This window comes from Gastrolobium bilobum, unplaced genomic scaffold (genome assembly GCF_033153095.1).
Source record: "Gastrolobium bilobum isolate Gb01-03AN ecotype WA unplaced genomic scaffold, APGP_CSIRO_Gbil_v1 utg5492, whole genome shotgun sequence".
In the NCBI taxonomy this organism is placed as follows: Eukaryota; Viridiplantae; Streptophyta; class Magnoliopsida; order Fabales; family Fabaceae; genus Gastrolobium; species Gastrolobium bilobum.
In genome coordinates, this window is record NW_026897747.1 from 18,905 (window position 1) to 35,042 (window position 16,138).

The window sequence follows — 16,138 nt, forward strand, 5'->3', positions numbered from 1 at the left end:
TCTTGAATAGGTGGAGTATATCCTGATGATGCTTTTTCAGAATCTCCTCCTCCCTATGCTTTTGAGCTTCAGGCGAATTGAAGCTTCCTTGAGTATTTATCTTGATGAAATCATGTGGATCTGAAACTGCTGCAAGATTTTACTGCATTTTCAGATCTTGATGCCAAAAAATGGCAATTGAAAATTTCTTGGGGCTTTTGGGTAGCCAAGTTTGAACAAATCTGGAACTGTTTGTGGAACCAGTTTAGATGATTCTTGGGACAATCTTGAACATACCAAATGAACCAAGATTGAACCCAATCTTGAACAATCTGGAACTATTTGTGGAACCTGTTTAGAATATTTTTGGAATAATCTTCACGAGTCCAAATGAACCAGGATTGAACATAAATATTGACAGCATTGGAAACTGTATCATGTTTTTTGATAATCAAAGTGATTACACGATGATTGATCAAGATTGACACCAATACTGAGAAGATTGGTGTTTTGTTCCCAGCCTGAAATACTTAGAAGATTTTGAGTTTTTGGGATTGATAGCAAGGATATGCGCTTTACAACTCTTTTGCTCAGGACAACTTTTACAAAACCAGAATCAATCAACAATAATGAATTCAGAGTCTCTTTTCTTGAGGAAAGGGCCAGCTTTGATTTGAAGTTTGGGGCAGGATACTTTCAGCAATTTCGTAAGGGGGCGTTTGGTACAGGAGAAATTTTTATTTGTCCGGAAATTTCAATTTTCAAAAATATGATTTTTACATTCAGTTTATCATAATATCCGAAAATTTAAAATTTAGAAAAATTCAGTTTCCCGGGAATCCGGCCAAATGCCGTGTACCAAACGCCCCCTAAGGAGATTTTCCTTCGTATTGCTTTCAGTTGAATGGATTGGAAGAAAATGATTTTTAGTTACATAGTAACTTTTTGAACTTTTGGTTTGAAGAGTCAAAGATTGACAAGGATTTTTGAAGAGAAGAGATTTTGTGACTTTTTTGAAGGTCAAGGATTTTTGAGGAAAGAAGGGGGGAAGGGGGAATTTGAAGTACACCCTTTTTTACATAAAAATAAAAAAATTAAGATCATCTTTTGCAACTTCAAAAGCAATTTGAAGTAAAAACTTTTGATTTATCAAATTTTGAAATCTGTGATACATAGCACTAGAAAATTTTCTTATGCTAGTGCTAAATTTTTGTTGAGCATTCACCCAAGATCCATGCAAGTTTTGTTTGGATCAACTTTTTGAGAGATTGATCTGGGAATGTTTGGTTCAACATCCACGTTTGAATCCTCCCATCTTCTCAAAGAAGTAGATGAACTTGATTCAGATGTTCTGTCCAATCTTGATGATTGCATCTGAATAATTACTTGTCCAGATTGAGTTTGAATTATCCCTCCAATTTTCCTTGATGTTCGTGGCTCAGGTGGTGAAGTACGATTTTGCAGCCATTCTTCTGGGAATGTTATTTGATCATGTTTGAGTCTTTTCCCGGTTATTATTGAAGAGTTCTGAGCATTGACTTCCATTATTACAGTTTCATTCACTGGAGATTGTTTTAAAGCCTTCGTACCAAAGATTTTGTTACTGACTTTATAACAAAATCTGTACGTAACACTAATGGGTAAAGTTCTGTCTACAAAATTTTCACTTGGAATTTTTATATCTAAGTCTAAACATCTTGCAGACCAAGGATCTCCGAGAGATATTTCATAATTGGGATAACAATTGAAATATGCTGGTCCATTTTGAAGATTAGATTCAAGAACTGCTATGACAGAGTCATGAAAATTTGTGTGTCTTTTGTCTCTTAAGCAGATTAAGACAGGGAAGTTCAACCTTAATCTAGATAGAGGTTTCACAGCTACTTGAATTAATCCAAAGTGCAAATAATAATAGTTTCTCCTATGTTGAGCAACTAAGTCGGAATTCATAATGGCAATGCTCTCATATGAATATTGGACTTCAACATGTTTTTCCACTGTGTTGATGCTGTAATCACGCTTCAATTCGAAGATTGAAGTTTTATAAACTTGGTTTGATTTGATCTTTGGAAGTGACCAATTTTGAAGCTTTACTTCTATGTTTGAAACAATTTCTTGAGAATTACTGACATCTTGATTTGAAGATGAGCTTTCATCATTTGTGTCTTGGTTTTGAATTATGACATTTTTACCTCCCATGGTTGGACCCCTTAAAAGATTTGCCATATACTGAAATTAGGAATATTTAATTCTTCAATCAATAAAATACATTCATGGATAAATGCTCAACAGTAAAGATAAAAGATAGCATAAAATATTAAAAGACAAATTACTTATAACAAAGTAATATTAATAATAGAAAAATAAGTTAAAAAGACTTACAATATTGAGGAATTAGAAACAAGAGAGACTTTGATGCAAAGCTTGAGAAAGGGGAAATGTTTGAAAAACACTCACAAGACTGGCTCTATCATTGGATGGCTCTTTGAATGTATTTATTGAAGTTGCGGACTTCATTCTGTTTTACGTCCGCTTTGGATTTTAGCTTGTGACTAAAATTTCATGATGAAATCTCAATTATTATGTCGCGCGGAATTGAAACAAATTACTTTAGGCAACGAAAATAACCTTATTTTTTTCACTGTAACACGTTTTGGTCGCGACTTTCTGAGTGTCGGCAGCATCTTTGAAAAGCTTTTAATGCATTATCCGTACCGTTGAGTCATTATTACCGTTAGACCCTACACATAGTTGATTCCTCTGATCTTTGAAATTTGCCGGTTGAACATGTGACTGTCGGTTCAGATGAATTATTGTATTTTTTTTTAAAATTATGCATAAAAGACGTTATTTAATATGTAAAAAATAAATTATGCTTCATAAATTTATAACTAGATTTGAAATTTGAATCACCATTTTTTTTTTTCTCTTCCAATCTTTTTTTTCAAACACTGACCCACTCTCTCTGATCTGGTGATCTTCTCTGTTGTGGTGGTAATTTCTCCAATCCTCTTTGTCTTCTCTCTCCTCTCTCTGGTTGTGCTGGTTTTTCTCTTCTTACTATTGATTCATCGCACCGCCACCTCTCATTTGTCATTCTCTCTTTGATAAAGAATCTCCTTTCATATACTATTGTAAGTGCATGAAAAAAAATAAGGATGCTGAGTTTAATAATATAACTTTTCATTAACTTCATTGAAATATGTGTTTTATACTTTGATTAGTTTGATACTTTGATTAACTTGTGTAATATTGATTTTTGAATGCAATTGATTGAATTATGTTAAGTATATTTTGAATCATTGATGTTGGTGGTTTGATTTTTTGAATTTTTCATATAGGATTATATTTATTTTTAATGTATAAAATTGGTTCAACGAAGTAATCCTATAACTCCTAACTTTAGTCGAGTCGATGACCGGACCTAGTTTGTAAACACTAATTGAAAGGAAAGGAAAAAATTTGACAAAAAAATAAAAAAACTAAAATATTTTGAAAATAAATATTTTGTCGTGATTGTATGAAAAATATTAATAAAAGGTACGAAAATGTACCTTTATATGTAAAATAGAAATATGAATATATATACTTCATTACACGTGGAGACACTTTTTGAAAAGTTAAAATAAACAACTAGTCAGAGGCTCAGAGTACAACTCAGAGACTCAGAGTAGTTTCCTTGATTAAGATTTAGACCTTATAACTTATTTTTACAAAGAGGAAGATTATAGTTATAATTTTTTTTTTATAACATCTTATTTTTACAAATAAACAACTCAGTGTTAAGATATAGTTGTAAGATGTTATAAAAAAAAGTTGTAAGTATAACCTACCTCATTTATAAATATTCATTTTTATAATTTAACTTTTTGATTTTGATTTCTTTTCAATAACTATTAATTAAATAATAAATTACAAGAATAAAGCGATATTTATTTTTTGATTTTTATTTTTAATTTCTACTAACCATAATAAAAATGTCGCTGCATTTATATATTATTTTCATTTTATGGTTTTGCAACATTTCTTATTTTTACTATTATTTATTTAAAATTTTAAAAATTAAAAGAGTAAAACGAATTGTTTTTTTTGGCAATTATTAATAAAATTTGGCTAATTAAAAATAAAATAAAAAATAAATCAAGCACTGGATAAATTCTCTTAAAAAAATAAGAATCAATATCTTTATTGTAAAAATTAAAATAAGTAAAAAATATAATAATTAATACAAAGAAATTAGCTATAAGAATTAAATTTAAATCAAGTAATCAATCAACCTTTAGAAATGACATAAATTATTATGGAAGAAACATAGATCAAAGTACAAAAATAAGAATCAATATCTTTATTGAAAAAATTAAAATAAGTAAAAAATATAATAATTAATATAAAGAAATTAGCTATAAAAATTAAATTTAAATCAAGTAATCAATTAACCTTTTGAAATGACATAAACGAGTATAGAAGGAACGTATGACTCGCACTTCCGGACTCGGTAGATCGAAATTCAAAACTATAGAATAAGATAGAAATGTGCATTGAAAAATGAAAAGCAAAACAATTAAATCTACAAAATAGTGATACTAAGTTTTATGGACCTGACAAATGTTTATATTCTAGAAGATCCAATAAAGAACAACATAAACATGAAGGAAATCTTTTAATAATGACGATCCTATCTAGACAGCTAAGCAACTCACATTCTAGAAGACCCAAATAGGGCTAACTGCTAAGAGGGAATTAAGGAAATATTTCTTAATCATACTAATCCTACTACGGCAGCAATGGATCAACAACTGGATCCCCAATACTGCTAAGAGGCCCAAAAATCCACTCCTACAAGGTAACCTATCTATAAATAAATGGTTAAACCAATAAGGTATACACACTCTAAACCCTCTCTCTTAGCTTGTCACTGTGCAGACACCCCATGCCTTGACTATGTCGTTATATTATAGTGCACAATGATTCGCTTATCTTTAGGGTATCTCTCCTATAGGTACCTGAGAGAGAGCAAACAGATACAATATTAAATTACCAATCTCTGATTGGACATTCACGATCTATCAGATCGTAATATTGGCGTCGTCTGTGGGGAACGATTAAATTCGATTCCTACCCAATAGTGGTGAAAGCGCAGCGGCCGCTGCCACATCCAAATCCTAATACGATGAGCACAAAGTACAAAAATAAACTTATCAACCGTTCAAGGCCGATTAGAGTTCGCAATTGCTTCAGCAAGCATGACGAAGCTGAGATCGAAATTGTGACCACTACCGTTGTCAGGATCATGACCGAGAACGTGGCCGGGATTGGGACTACGACAAAAATATAAATTTTGATGCTATTGGATCCTGAAAGCACGAAGTGCACAATAATGCGAAAAGTTTATCACTCCAGTCCCGTGTGGCTGTGGCTTCAATGAGAAGGTTTTGCTCTCAGAATCTGATCAGGCTCGCCAAAAAGTAAGCATCCTTGATCTTAACATATTATTCAAAATATTTGATATTATCCTAGTTTTCAATTTTATTAATATTGCACTATTGATTAAATTGAATGCTTTGGGAGTAATCTGTAGACAAATTGATTGGCATAATGTATTTAATACAGCCTTTGATTAAAACCTGATTAAATTGAATGCTTTGGGAGTGATCTGTGGACAAATCAAAGATTTGTCTTGATTGGCATAATGTTTTTAATACAACCTTTGATTAAGACCTGATTAAATTGGATGTTTTGGGAGTAAACTGTGGACAAATTAAAGATTTGTCTTGATTGACATATATATATTTAATACAGCCTTTAATATATATATATATAGATGTGACATGAAATCAAATCCGATAGCATGAAATACGGTCAACTAATGTTAATTATTGATTGATGCCAGTCAATTATTAATTGTTGATTGCAATTATTATCTGATTACACCATGATAATTATTGATTGTTGATTGAAGAAGAATTATTGCTAATTGCCTACTTCATACTTTATTATGTTGTATTTATTTTTGCAAAGAATAATCAAACAGGTGGTGTGGAGATCCTCTCTTAAAAAGGGAAGGAGATCCAGATCCACTCAAATAAAGAAGAAAATCCACCTAGATGAATGCAAGACTTGGGCGAAAGAAGCCAAGCTGAAAAAAGAGCCAAGGCACGAGAAGCCGGGCTTGAGAAAAAAGGCGAATACTGCCCCCCATTGCGGATTGAGAAGAGAAGCCAACTCCAATTAAAAGACTACGGTAAATGAAGCTGGGTTCGGATAAAATGACACTGCAAAAGAAGTGGGGCCCAAATTAAAAAGCCATGCAAGAAGAAGCATCAATGCAATTCAAAGAGACAAAATGCGTCTCCTTAAATATAAGGCTTCGACAAAAGAAGCCAAGTCAGAATGAAGACCGGCCCTCCGAGATAGAAAAGGTTTATTAAATGGAGCCAAAAACGGATGTGAAGAAATCCAATCCGAGATAAAAGTTGAAGAAAGAAAGAAAGCAATTCAACTATAGAGCCGAGTTCAAATACTCAAAATATAAATTGAGAAAGAACCCGACCAAGGGCCCTGGCATCTGCAAGGCCAACCAACTAGCATTCAAATAGATGTGATGGCTAGCAAATATAAAGTTGACCAACAGGAAATTATAGGCCAGGTGAACAGAAACTTGCACCAACGGTAAGATAGTCAACATTTAAATTTTTATCAGAATATTTGATACATTGATTTGTGATAATGATATGAGCACACTAACAATTAATGGGCGAAGCCCATTTGCAAGTGTATTATCTCCATAATTTCAGGACATCTGAAGGAATTTTGGGCAATCAGCATGCCTCATGTATAAAAGATCATAAAATGATGATCCAACAAATTCATTCCTCCTTGAGATATTCTAGCAAAGAAACAACAATAGGGCCATAACCCTCAACAATTAAGCAAACTGGCCATGTAGCCAAGTTCCAAAAGCTTTTGACACAAAATTCAAAGATCAAAAGCATTCTGATCACAACATCGTGATCCGAGATAAGGAATAAAGACTAGAACGGAGAGATGGGATCTTGGCAAAAAGATCACACCCCAATCTGAAATATAAATATGAAGACGGATTGCAATCCTTACGATAGGATGGCACTTAAATCTGAGATAAAGACCGGCCCTCTGGGATAGAAATGGTTAATTAAACAAAAATTCGAGATACATATCGGAGGAGATGGATATGGCGAGATCCATCCAATCCAAGTCGAAGACAGATATGTCAAGATCCAACCCGTGATACATATATATCCAGAATATAAATTGGAAGACAGATTGCAATCCAGGTTCAAATATAAGAATAATGCATGCATGCGACATCAAGCCTGGTTTAGGGAAAGAGGGAGGACGCTTCCGTAATCAAAACTGAACTAAGATTCAATAGGGCATATTGAAGCGACACTAATCAAGTCATCATGACGCCTTTGAAATTGAAACTTAGGCAAAAAACCAAGTTGAATATTATGAAACCACGGTATATGAATCTGGGTTAAAGTAAAACGAGGGAACAAGTAGATACCTTCGTAAATATGGATCCTTGTGTTTATGATGCATCTACATAAGATCTAAGATACAAGCGCAATTTGTCATGCTGACTCTTATCAAGTTGAAATGCTCCGTAATAAGGTCAAAAGACCCAAGTGAGACATGTGACAATACTGCCTTTACCTTGGATAGTATCGGGTTACGAAACTCAGGTCATGATTGAAGGCGACAATAATCACCTTCATCAATGCTGACTTAACAAAACGTTAAGTTAAAACAAATATGCGTCATAGAGAGTGACAAAAAACGGAATCCGTATAATATTTTTTGACCTCGGCCAGGTCAATATACCTGCACTTGTGAAATGCACAAGTTGCAAAAGCGAGAATATATTCGAGTTGTTAAGAATAACCCATCTTGGATGGGAGGCAACACGAATAAGGTTTAAGAAAACTTAGAAAATTGTCTAAGTTACAAAGCTAAATAACAGATATGCAAAATCTGCTTATCAAATCAAGAAAGTGCCAAATGCTTAGAAGTGTTGAAAAATGCTAAAGACTTCAAGCAACCCGACAAACCAATAAACCTAAAATACTTAGAAAAATATATCTAAGTTATCAGGGAGGCAAAAAACTCAAGATGCGAGTATAAATGCAAAATCATCCAAATTTCAAACATGTCGGGTGATATAGAGAGAGAAAAAAAAAACTTTAATATTTGCTTTATGTATTCTTAGAATACATAGTTATAATTTTGAAAAGAGAAAAAAATAACTTTAACATTTGCTCTATATATTCTTGAGAATACATAGTGCAATTTTTTTGAATATATATATATGAGGTAGGATCCTTTGACACCGGTGTCAAATTTAAAATTTGACACCTCATTTGAGAGCCATTAGATCAAAAAAGATCAACGGCTCTGATTTTTAAGCATGTGACACCATTGATCTTTTTTGATCTAACGGCTCTCAGATAAGGTGTCAAAGGATCCTGCCTCTATATATATATATATATATATATATATATATATATCTTGCCACTAACCATGTTGTAATATATAGTACAGAAAGAAACAATTCCTATTTATTTTTGTGTACATCAACACTTTTTTTTTTTTTTGGTGAACTGTGTACATCAACACTTATCACTGAACATAAATTACATTGTAAGAAACATAATTGTGCATATTTAAGAAATATGCTTCAGTAGAACCAATCTGTAATCTCTTGGTAATTAAGTACTAGCTAGAGGTGAAAACTCGAAGTGACGAAGTGTCTTGTTCAAGGATACACACCCCCAAAAGAACCTGTAAGTTAAGTAAATAAAACATTCAGAGGTAAATAATTAATAAATTAATTTGTTTTTAACTTTAAATATTATGCCGCCAAAACATGGAAAGTCTTTTTGCATGCAGAAATATTTTTCCAACGACTCCTCTTGTGAGAAAAATGTCCGATGTGTTTGATTTATATAATTTTTTTATTAACAACTCAAAATATCAATTTATTAATATATATTTTATTTTTTATTTTTTATTTTTAAAGTTTGTATGGAAAATAATACAAATTTTTAAAAAGAAAAAAATACCACATTTTTATAATATTAATAAAATAAAATAAAAACAATTTCTTTTTCACGAAACAAACATACTCTCAAAATGGTTCTTCAGTCTTTGTGATGGCACTTTGATTTCTTCTCACTAAACTTATGTTTGTCCAAAGTATGACTACTATAGGGTTTGATAAGTTCAATGGCCTTAATTATATAAGGGGAATTTATGCAAATGGGTAAACTTGCATAGTTGCATGTAATAAGCAGTTAATTTGGCAGGCTACAAGATAACAAGAATGTGCATAACACTCCCCTGGGCGCAAAACTATTTGGGACTAAACAGAATTAGTTTATAGGAAAGTAACCCCTTGCCTGTATGGCGTAGACGGTTATTAAGATGATATAGAGTAAAAAAATTAAGAGTATAATCGGTTACATGTTATGAAATACATTTATGGATATTTCACTTCCTCACTTCTATATCTCCTTAACTATTAATGAATAGTATAGCCGTTTGAATACGGGTTAAAATTCATGAGGTTACTATTTATTTGGTCACAGTTCATACGACAACTTTACTATTCACCAGCAGCTTTACTATTCACAATTACTGTGCAAATAATGAAGTTACTATTCACAAATTTCTTTCTATAAATATGAACTTTCTATATTGTTTTCTGTAATCAATTCTCAACACCCTCCTTTCTCTATGGAATTCTAGTACTTTCTCTTATATCTATATCCATTTTATAACATTATAATTGTTCTAATATGATAATGATAGATAAATGGCTTTAATAACTCTCACGTTACTCCAGATAAAAAAAGTGCAGCAATACTTATTTTCATCAGGATATGGGTCCGGATCCTGATGTGTTTTTTTATTTTTAAGCCAAAATACGGCCCCGTATCCTAGTGTTAATAATTTGCTGCAACTTTTCTCATTAGCAGTAAAACGAGAAACGACGAATCCTAGATAAATAACTATATAATATGAAACGTAGAAATCATTAGTCAGAATATATGTTATTTATTACAATTATCTGTAAAAGAAAACAATAGATTAGAAGAAAACACAAAATTATCCAGTGTTATATAAATCAATTGAAATCTTAATGAGAAGGTTCTACTTACCACAGTAGTAACTTGTTAGATCAACGGAAGGAGTTCATCTTGATGGCCATCATGACATAAAGCCGGTCTCTCGTGTCATAAAGAAAGTTGAAGTAAGCGTGTCTCCATTTCCTATTCAAGAAAATGGGAACACAAACTCCCAAAAAGCCAGTGACAAATCCAGATTCTATGCCAATATAGAACCATGATAAAAATTCAGATTCACCCTGATGTTCATCCATAGGATTTGTTTCTCTATATTTAGTGTCCGATGAGCAGTTTTTAGTAAGCGGAGATCCACAAAGATTAGGATTGCCAATATAGCTGAGTGCACTAAACCCCTGAAGTTGTGTTCCTGATGGTATTTTGCCTGTGAGATTGTTGAATGACAGGTTCAAGTAACTGAGAAAAGATAAATTGGACATTCCCTGAGGAATTTCACCCCAAAGTTGGTTTGTTGAAAAATCAAGGGACTCCAAGTTGTACATGTTGCCAATCTCATTTGGCATGCTTCCCATTAACTTATTGTGGGACAAGTTCAAGGAGTGTAATCCAATGAGGCTAAACATTTGTGGAGGTATTGTTCCATACAGATCATTATTTGAAAGATCAATTAAGGTCATAAAGTGGAGGTTTTTTGCATATTCTGATCCTTGACCTTTTGTAACCAACTCAAGACTGTCTCCAAAGTAGAAATATATACTTTGAAAATCAAAGTAAAAAGCAAGCTTACTCTGAGAAGCATTGTTGGAAATTAAGGCTGTGATATTATCCAGGCAGTTGGGTATATGCCCTGAGATTTTGTTATCTGCAAAATCCAAAATAATGAGGGAAGGCCTTTGACATATCTGTGGTGGAATAGTACCACTGAATTGATTGGACCTTAATTGGAGAGCCGTTGCACTTTGCGGTATCCAGTTTGGTATATTTCCTGAAAAGTTATTCTCACGAACATTAAAGATCAATAGTTGTTCTCATGCAGATGCAGTGAGGTGAGATTAGATAATAACCCCATCGATGGGGGTATCTTTCCTGTCAGGTTATTGTTTCCCAGGTTAATATGAACCAAAGATTTCCAGTTCTGCCAGCAATTTGTAAGCCCTCCAGAGAGACTATTACCAGATAAGTCCAAGTACACCAAATTGAAGTCATAATTTGTAAGCCCTCCAGAGAGACTATTATCTCTCAATAGTTGTAAGCCCTCCTTAAGATTGAAGTGGGTTGTGAGGGGTTAAAAGAGTTAACTGTAGATGAGTTAGGATCACAATTTACCTCATTGTCCCTGGGAATTGTAGTATTTGGGACATCCGAAGAAGCTGATTCAGTCATAGGTGTTAAGATTGGTGATGCTGCTTGTGTTTCATGTTCTGGTTCTGTTTCTTGGAGCCTTGGGCCGAGAGAAGAAGCTGCAGAAGTTACTGGAATATGAATTGAGACTTCTCCTCCATAGACAATCTCCCCCTGAGGAGAAGAGGGAAAATCTCCCCCTGAGTAGTAAGCTTCGGATTCTCTAAAGGAGACATCTAAAGTGACATGAATTTTTCGTAAACAAGGATCATAGCATCTATAGCCTTTTTGTTCATTGGAATAGCCAACAAAAATACATTTCTTTGCACATGGATCTAATTTATTTCGAAGAACTTTAGGGACATGAACATAAGCAACACATCCAAACACACGGGGTTCAAGATTTGAGCAGTGGGGAATAGAGAAAAAAGATTCAAGTTTTTGTTGTGGAGTAAGAAAATTAAGTGAACGGGAAGGGTTGCGGTTAATTAAATAGGCAGCAGAAACTACAGCTTCACCCCAATAATATCAAGGAACATTCATGCCAAATAGGGATGCACAGACAACCTCAAGAAGGTGTCTATTTTTTCGTTCAGCAATGCCATTTTGTTGGGGTGTGTATGGGCATGAGGTTTGATGTTTAATCCCATTAATGGTGAGGTATTTTGTGAAACTAGAGTTGATGTATTTGGTACCATTATCAGATTGGAGGATACGATCAGAAGAGTTAAATTGTGTACGAACCATGGTGCAAAAACTTTTGAAGGCAGAAAAGGCACCACTTTTATGAGACAAAAGGGTGACCCATGTTATACGAGTACATTCGTCGATGAAGGTAATATAATAAAGTTTGTGTGATAAAGAGGGAATTTTCGCAGGTCCCCAAATATCAGAATGTACAACTTGAAATGGAATTGAACTTTTATTCATACTTGGAGAATAAGAACTTTTGTGACTTTTTGCTAACTCACAAGTAGTACATTGAAAATGAGATACTGGAACAGAAGTAAAAAACTTGGGAAATAATTTTTTAAGATAACTGAAAGATAAATGTCATAATCTACGATGCCAGAGCCAAACTTGAGAGGAAAGGGAGGAGTCACGAACAGAGGTGCAAGTCCGAGAAGAAGGAATGTTGCATTTGAGGTCCAAGTAGTAGAGATCACCAATCTTAACTCCATAACCAAGTGTCTTTTGTTGGTGGATGTCCTGAAAGATGCAGTAAGAGGGGAAAAAAATAACACAGCATATGAGGTCAGATGTTAGACGGCTTATAGAAAGGAGATTGAATTCCAGGGAGGGAATACACAAAACAGAGGAAAAATGTAATGCAGGGGATAGGGAAAGCTGGCCTTGTCCAGAGATGGAGGAGATACCCCCATTAGCAGTAGAAATAAATGGTTTAGAACATGGTTGGAAATTAGACAACAAAGATAGGTCCTGAACCATATGGTCAGAAGCACCCGTATCAATTATCCAGATATTATTCATTGAATGTGCAGAGAAGACAATAGGCTTACCCAAGATGCTGCTCTGGACGACATTGGCCTAAGGAAGGGACTGTTCAGCATCAGCAACAGTAAGGCTTGCTCTTGGAGGAATTTTCTTGCGGGGACGTTTGGTGAAGTCCCACCAATCCGGATACCCAATCAACTCGTAACACCGTTGCTTGGAATGACCCACCTCTCCATAATGAGAGCACAGAAATGACGAAGGCCTGGTGGGAGGAGCACTGTCGCGGCGAGGCCTAGGAGGGTGTGGAGAACTGATGCGTGGGGAATGTGTGAGGAGGGCAGAGGCATTAGAGGGGGTCTTCGTGTGACTCATGGTAAGACGTTGTTGAGAATCACGCCTGACATACGCATAAGAGCCCTACAGGTCCAATTTTGGATCTTTACGAAGAATTTCACTACGGACCTGGTCAAATTCAGAATCAAGACCAGCAAGGAAGATGTGAACCCTAAATCGAGATAGGGTCGATTGTTGATGAACAAGATTAGTAACTGAATCAGATGGAGAGGTACGGTGATCAATTTCTTGGAAGATGGCCAAGAGTTCGTTGTAGTAGACAGCAAGGGGACGTCCGAGTTGCTTCGTGGTGAACGACCGCTGGTTAAGGTCGAAGAGGCATGACTCATCAGAGCCATCGTATAACGTCTTCGAAGTGGCCTCCCAAATTTCACATGTCGTTTACAGTCGAATGAACCTGTGCATCAGGCTTGGGGTCATGGAGTCGATTAACCAACTCTTCACGTGTTTGTTGTTGGTGATCCATGAATCAAGAGAAGGATCACCAAGGTTTGGTTTGGGTGTAGCACCGGTAAGGAAACCGGATTTGTTGCGAGCTCCGATTCTCATATCCATGAGTTGTGACCATAGGGGGTAGTTTGTTTCGTCAAGGGTAACAATGAGAGGGAAGGAAGAGTGATCTTGGTGGATGACGATGTTGGGTGGTTGTGGAGTGGCGGTGTGCAGAGGAGGAACGATTTCGGAATTTTGGTTGTCAAGATTTTCGTTCTCCATGGCGGCGGAGAAGAGTAGGGTTTAGAATTGGGGAAAAATTAGAAATAGGAAGGATACGTGTGTGGAGTGGGTGCTGAGATGGGTATGGGTTGGATTTGGCAAAGGAAAAAAAATGAATGGGTAAGGAAAAAAAATATAATAGTGGGTACGGGTACGGAGTGGGAGTGGGTGGGTACGGGTAGGATGAGAAAAATAATTCTTTGCTTAGGATCAGAACAAAGCTTGTGATACCATGTCAATTTTCTGATAATCTGTATTTCATATATTGAAACCTCAAACTTGAGGAGTATATATACAGGGAAACAAATATCTAAACAACTACTTAGAATATTAACAAACTATCAACAAACTAACAACTTCCTAGTTTTCCTATTTCTATCAAAGGATATCGAATCCCAACAAACATTTAAAAATGAAATTACAAACTTCTCTTCAACAGTTTGAAATAAGGGGATTGTTATATTCACTACCTATTTAATCTTTCTATCTATATTATCTTTTTATCACTGTTAGATTGTATTTAAATCAATGATTGAAAGAGAGAGAAATAAAATGTATAATTAGTTGAGAAAAATAAAGAAGAGAGAAAGAAAAAAAATTATTTGAGACCGTTGATTTAAATTTAATCTAATGATTATAAAAAGATAGTAAGGGTAAGAAGATTAAATAGATAAACAATATAACTATACCCATACCTAACAATTTAAAGATTTATAGTTTAATGGTACCAATTACCTACTGCATGACCCTATGTTTAACTAGTAAGAACTTTTTTTTTGGTACATTGCCAGGAGGTATCCCCATTCAACATTCTCCGGGCACCATGCCCTCGGGGTACGGTCCGTTTGGGCTAGCCCCTCATTGTAACAGTGGGTGCACTAAGCTTCGCAACCGGAAAAAAGACGAGACTAATTTCCTAACCGAAGATTTTTGACCTATCCTCTGGCCCCCAAAATTTTTTCAAGAAACTGCTTGAGACAAGGTTTGATCCCTACACCAAGCAATCCTTTGGGAGCTCAGCTCCAACTGAGCTACCCTTGAGGGTTGTAAGAACTTTCTTTAGTTGTCTAATCTAATGGGAATTTGGACTCAGATCTGTTGCTCTTATAGGTTTTTGTTAGGAATTTTCAATCGGCTTCTCATATATTGCTTTGGGTTTCACTCACCTCTCACCTTTTTCTTTTTTCTTTCTTTCAACTCTTATTTGAATATTGAATGGCTTTTTATGATTATGCTTCCTTTTCTCCTCATTTTCTCATCACTTTAAGGTGGTGTCCTCCGTGTTAGCTTATAAAATTCTATATTAGGCCTAATTTATAAAAGTCAACATTGTATTGAGTATTTTTCTAGCCTTAATCTTTAAAACCCTGTGATTTAAGCGGGTTGCATTGACATTTATTTAAGGGTCAAAATTGTTTCTCTATCAAAATGTGCGTCATTTAAAATAAGACTTTAACGTTTCTATAATGGATTTGGATAAGTTATTTATATTCACTCTAAAAAATATGTCATTTTGGATTGAAAAATTAAAAATTATAATAAAAAAGACTATTATAACACTGAAATAAATTATAATTACACGAATAACTTGATTTTCGTCTCAAAACGATGTCATTTTGGACTCAATGCAAATAAGTTCTCTACATTGACGGCAGAAAAAATGAACCCTTAAAATAAAATTAAAAAATATAAAATAAATTATAAATACATAATAATATAAATATATTCTGTATATAAGTCTATGAATTATATATATTTTAACAATTCAATAATAATTATTTTTTTTATTTTAGTTGTTATTTTAAATTATTTTAAGCAAAATATATTTTTTCTATTTATATTTTTTTCATTCTTATATGATATTTAAGTAAAATTAATTATAGATTTAAAGTATTTATAAATTCAATACTTAAAAATAAACTTATAACAAAATTTAAATAATTTAAAAATGATAAACATATATTAAAATATGGATTTGTAATATCTGAGTTATTCAAATTTGAATTCATTGGTTTGAAATGTTGCAAAAAATTAATATTTTCTGATAAATAATAATTAATATTGCGAGTAAGGATAAGTCCTATAGGAGAGGATCCTCTTGTATATAATTTGAATGTAACAATGTCACGAATCTCAATCATTAAATAACATATTAATGATCACAATTTTAA

General features: G+C 33.8%; 3 protein-coding genes across 3 annotated transcripts; all 3 read right to left on the reverse strand.

The window, feature by feature from the left end:
* LOC133309804 (uncharacterized) lies at positions 1 to 2,308 on the reverse strand. Its single transcript, XM_061510633.1, has one exon. The coding sequence runs from the start codon at positions 2,203 to 2,205 to the stop codon at positions 1,201 to 1,203; it is 1,005 nt and encodes a 334-aa protein (XP_061366617.1). The 5' UTR covers positions 2,206 to 2,308; the 3' UTR covers positions 1 to 1,200.
* A 7,890-nt stretch (positions 2,309 to 10,198) lies between these two features.
* Positions 10,199 to 12,988, reverse strand: LOC133309808 (receptor-like protein EIX2). The gene is made up of 5 exons (XM_061510636.1): positions 12,965 to 12,988; positions 12,525 to 12,653; positions 11,430 to 11,618; positions 11,224 to 11,269; positions 10,199 to 11,088 (listed from the first exon to the last, which is right to left on the reverse strand). The coding sequence occupies exons 1-5, from the start codon at positions 12,986 to 12,988 to the stop codon at positions 10,199 to 10,201; spliced, it is 1,278 nt and encodes a 425-aa protein (XP_061366620.1).
* Positions 12,989 to 12,992: 4 nt separating this feature from the next.
* On the reverse strand, positions 12,993 to 13,967 carry LOC133309809 (uncharacterized). Its single transcript, XM_061510638.1, has 3 exons — positions 13,698 to 13,967; positions 13,362 to 13,613; positions 12,993 to 13,316 (listed from the first exon to the last, which is right to left on the reverse strand). Exons 1-3 carry the CDS (start codon positions 13,965 to 13,967, stop codon positions 12,993 to 12,995), a joined length of 846 nt encoding a protein of 281 aa, XP_061366622.1.
* Positions 13,968 to 16,138: the final 2,171 nt, after the last annotated feature.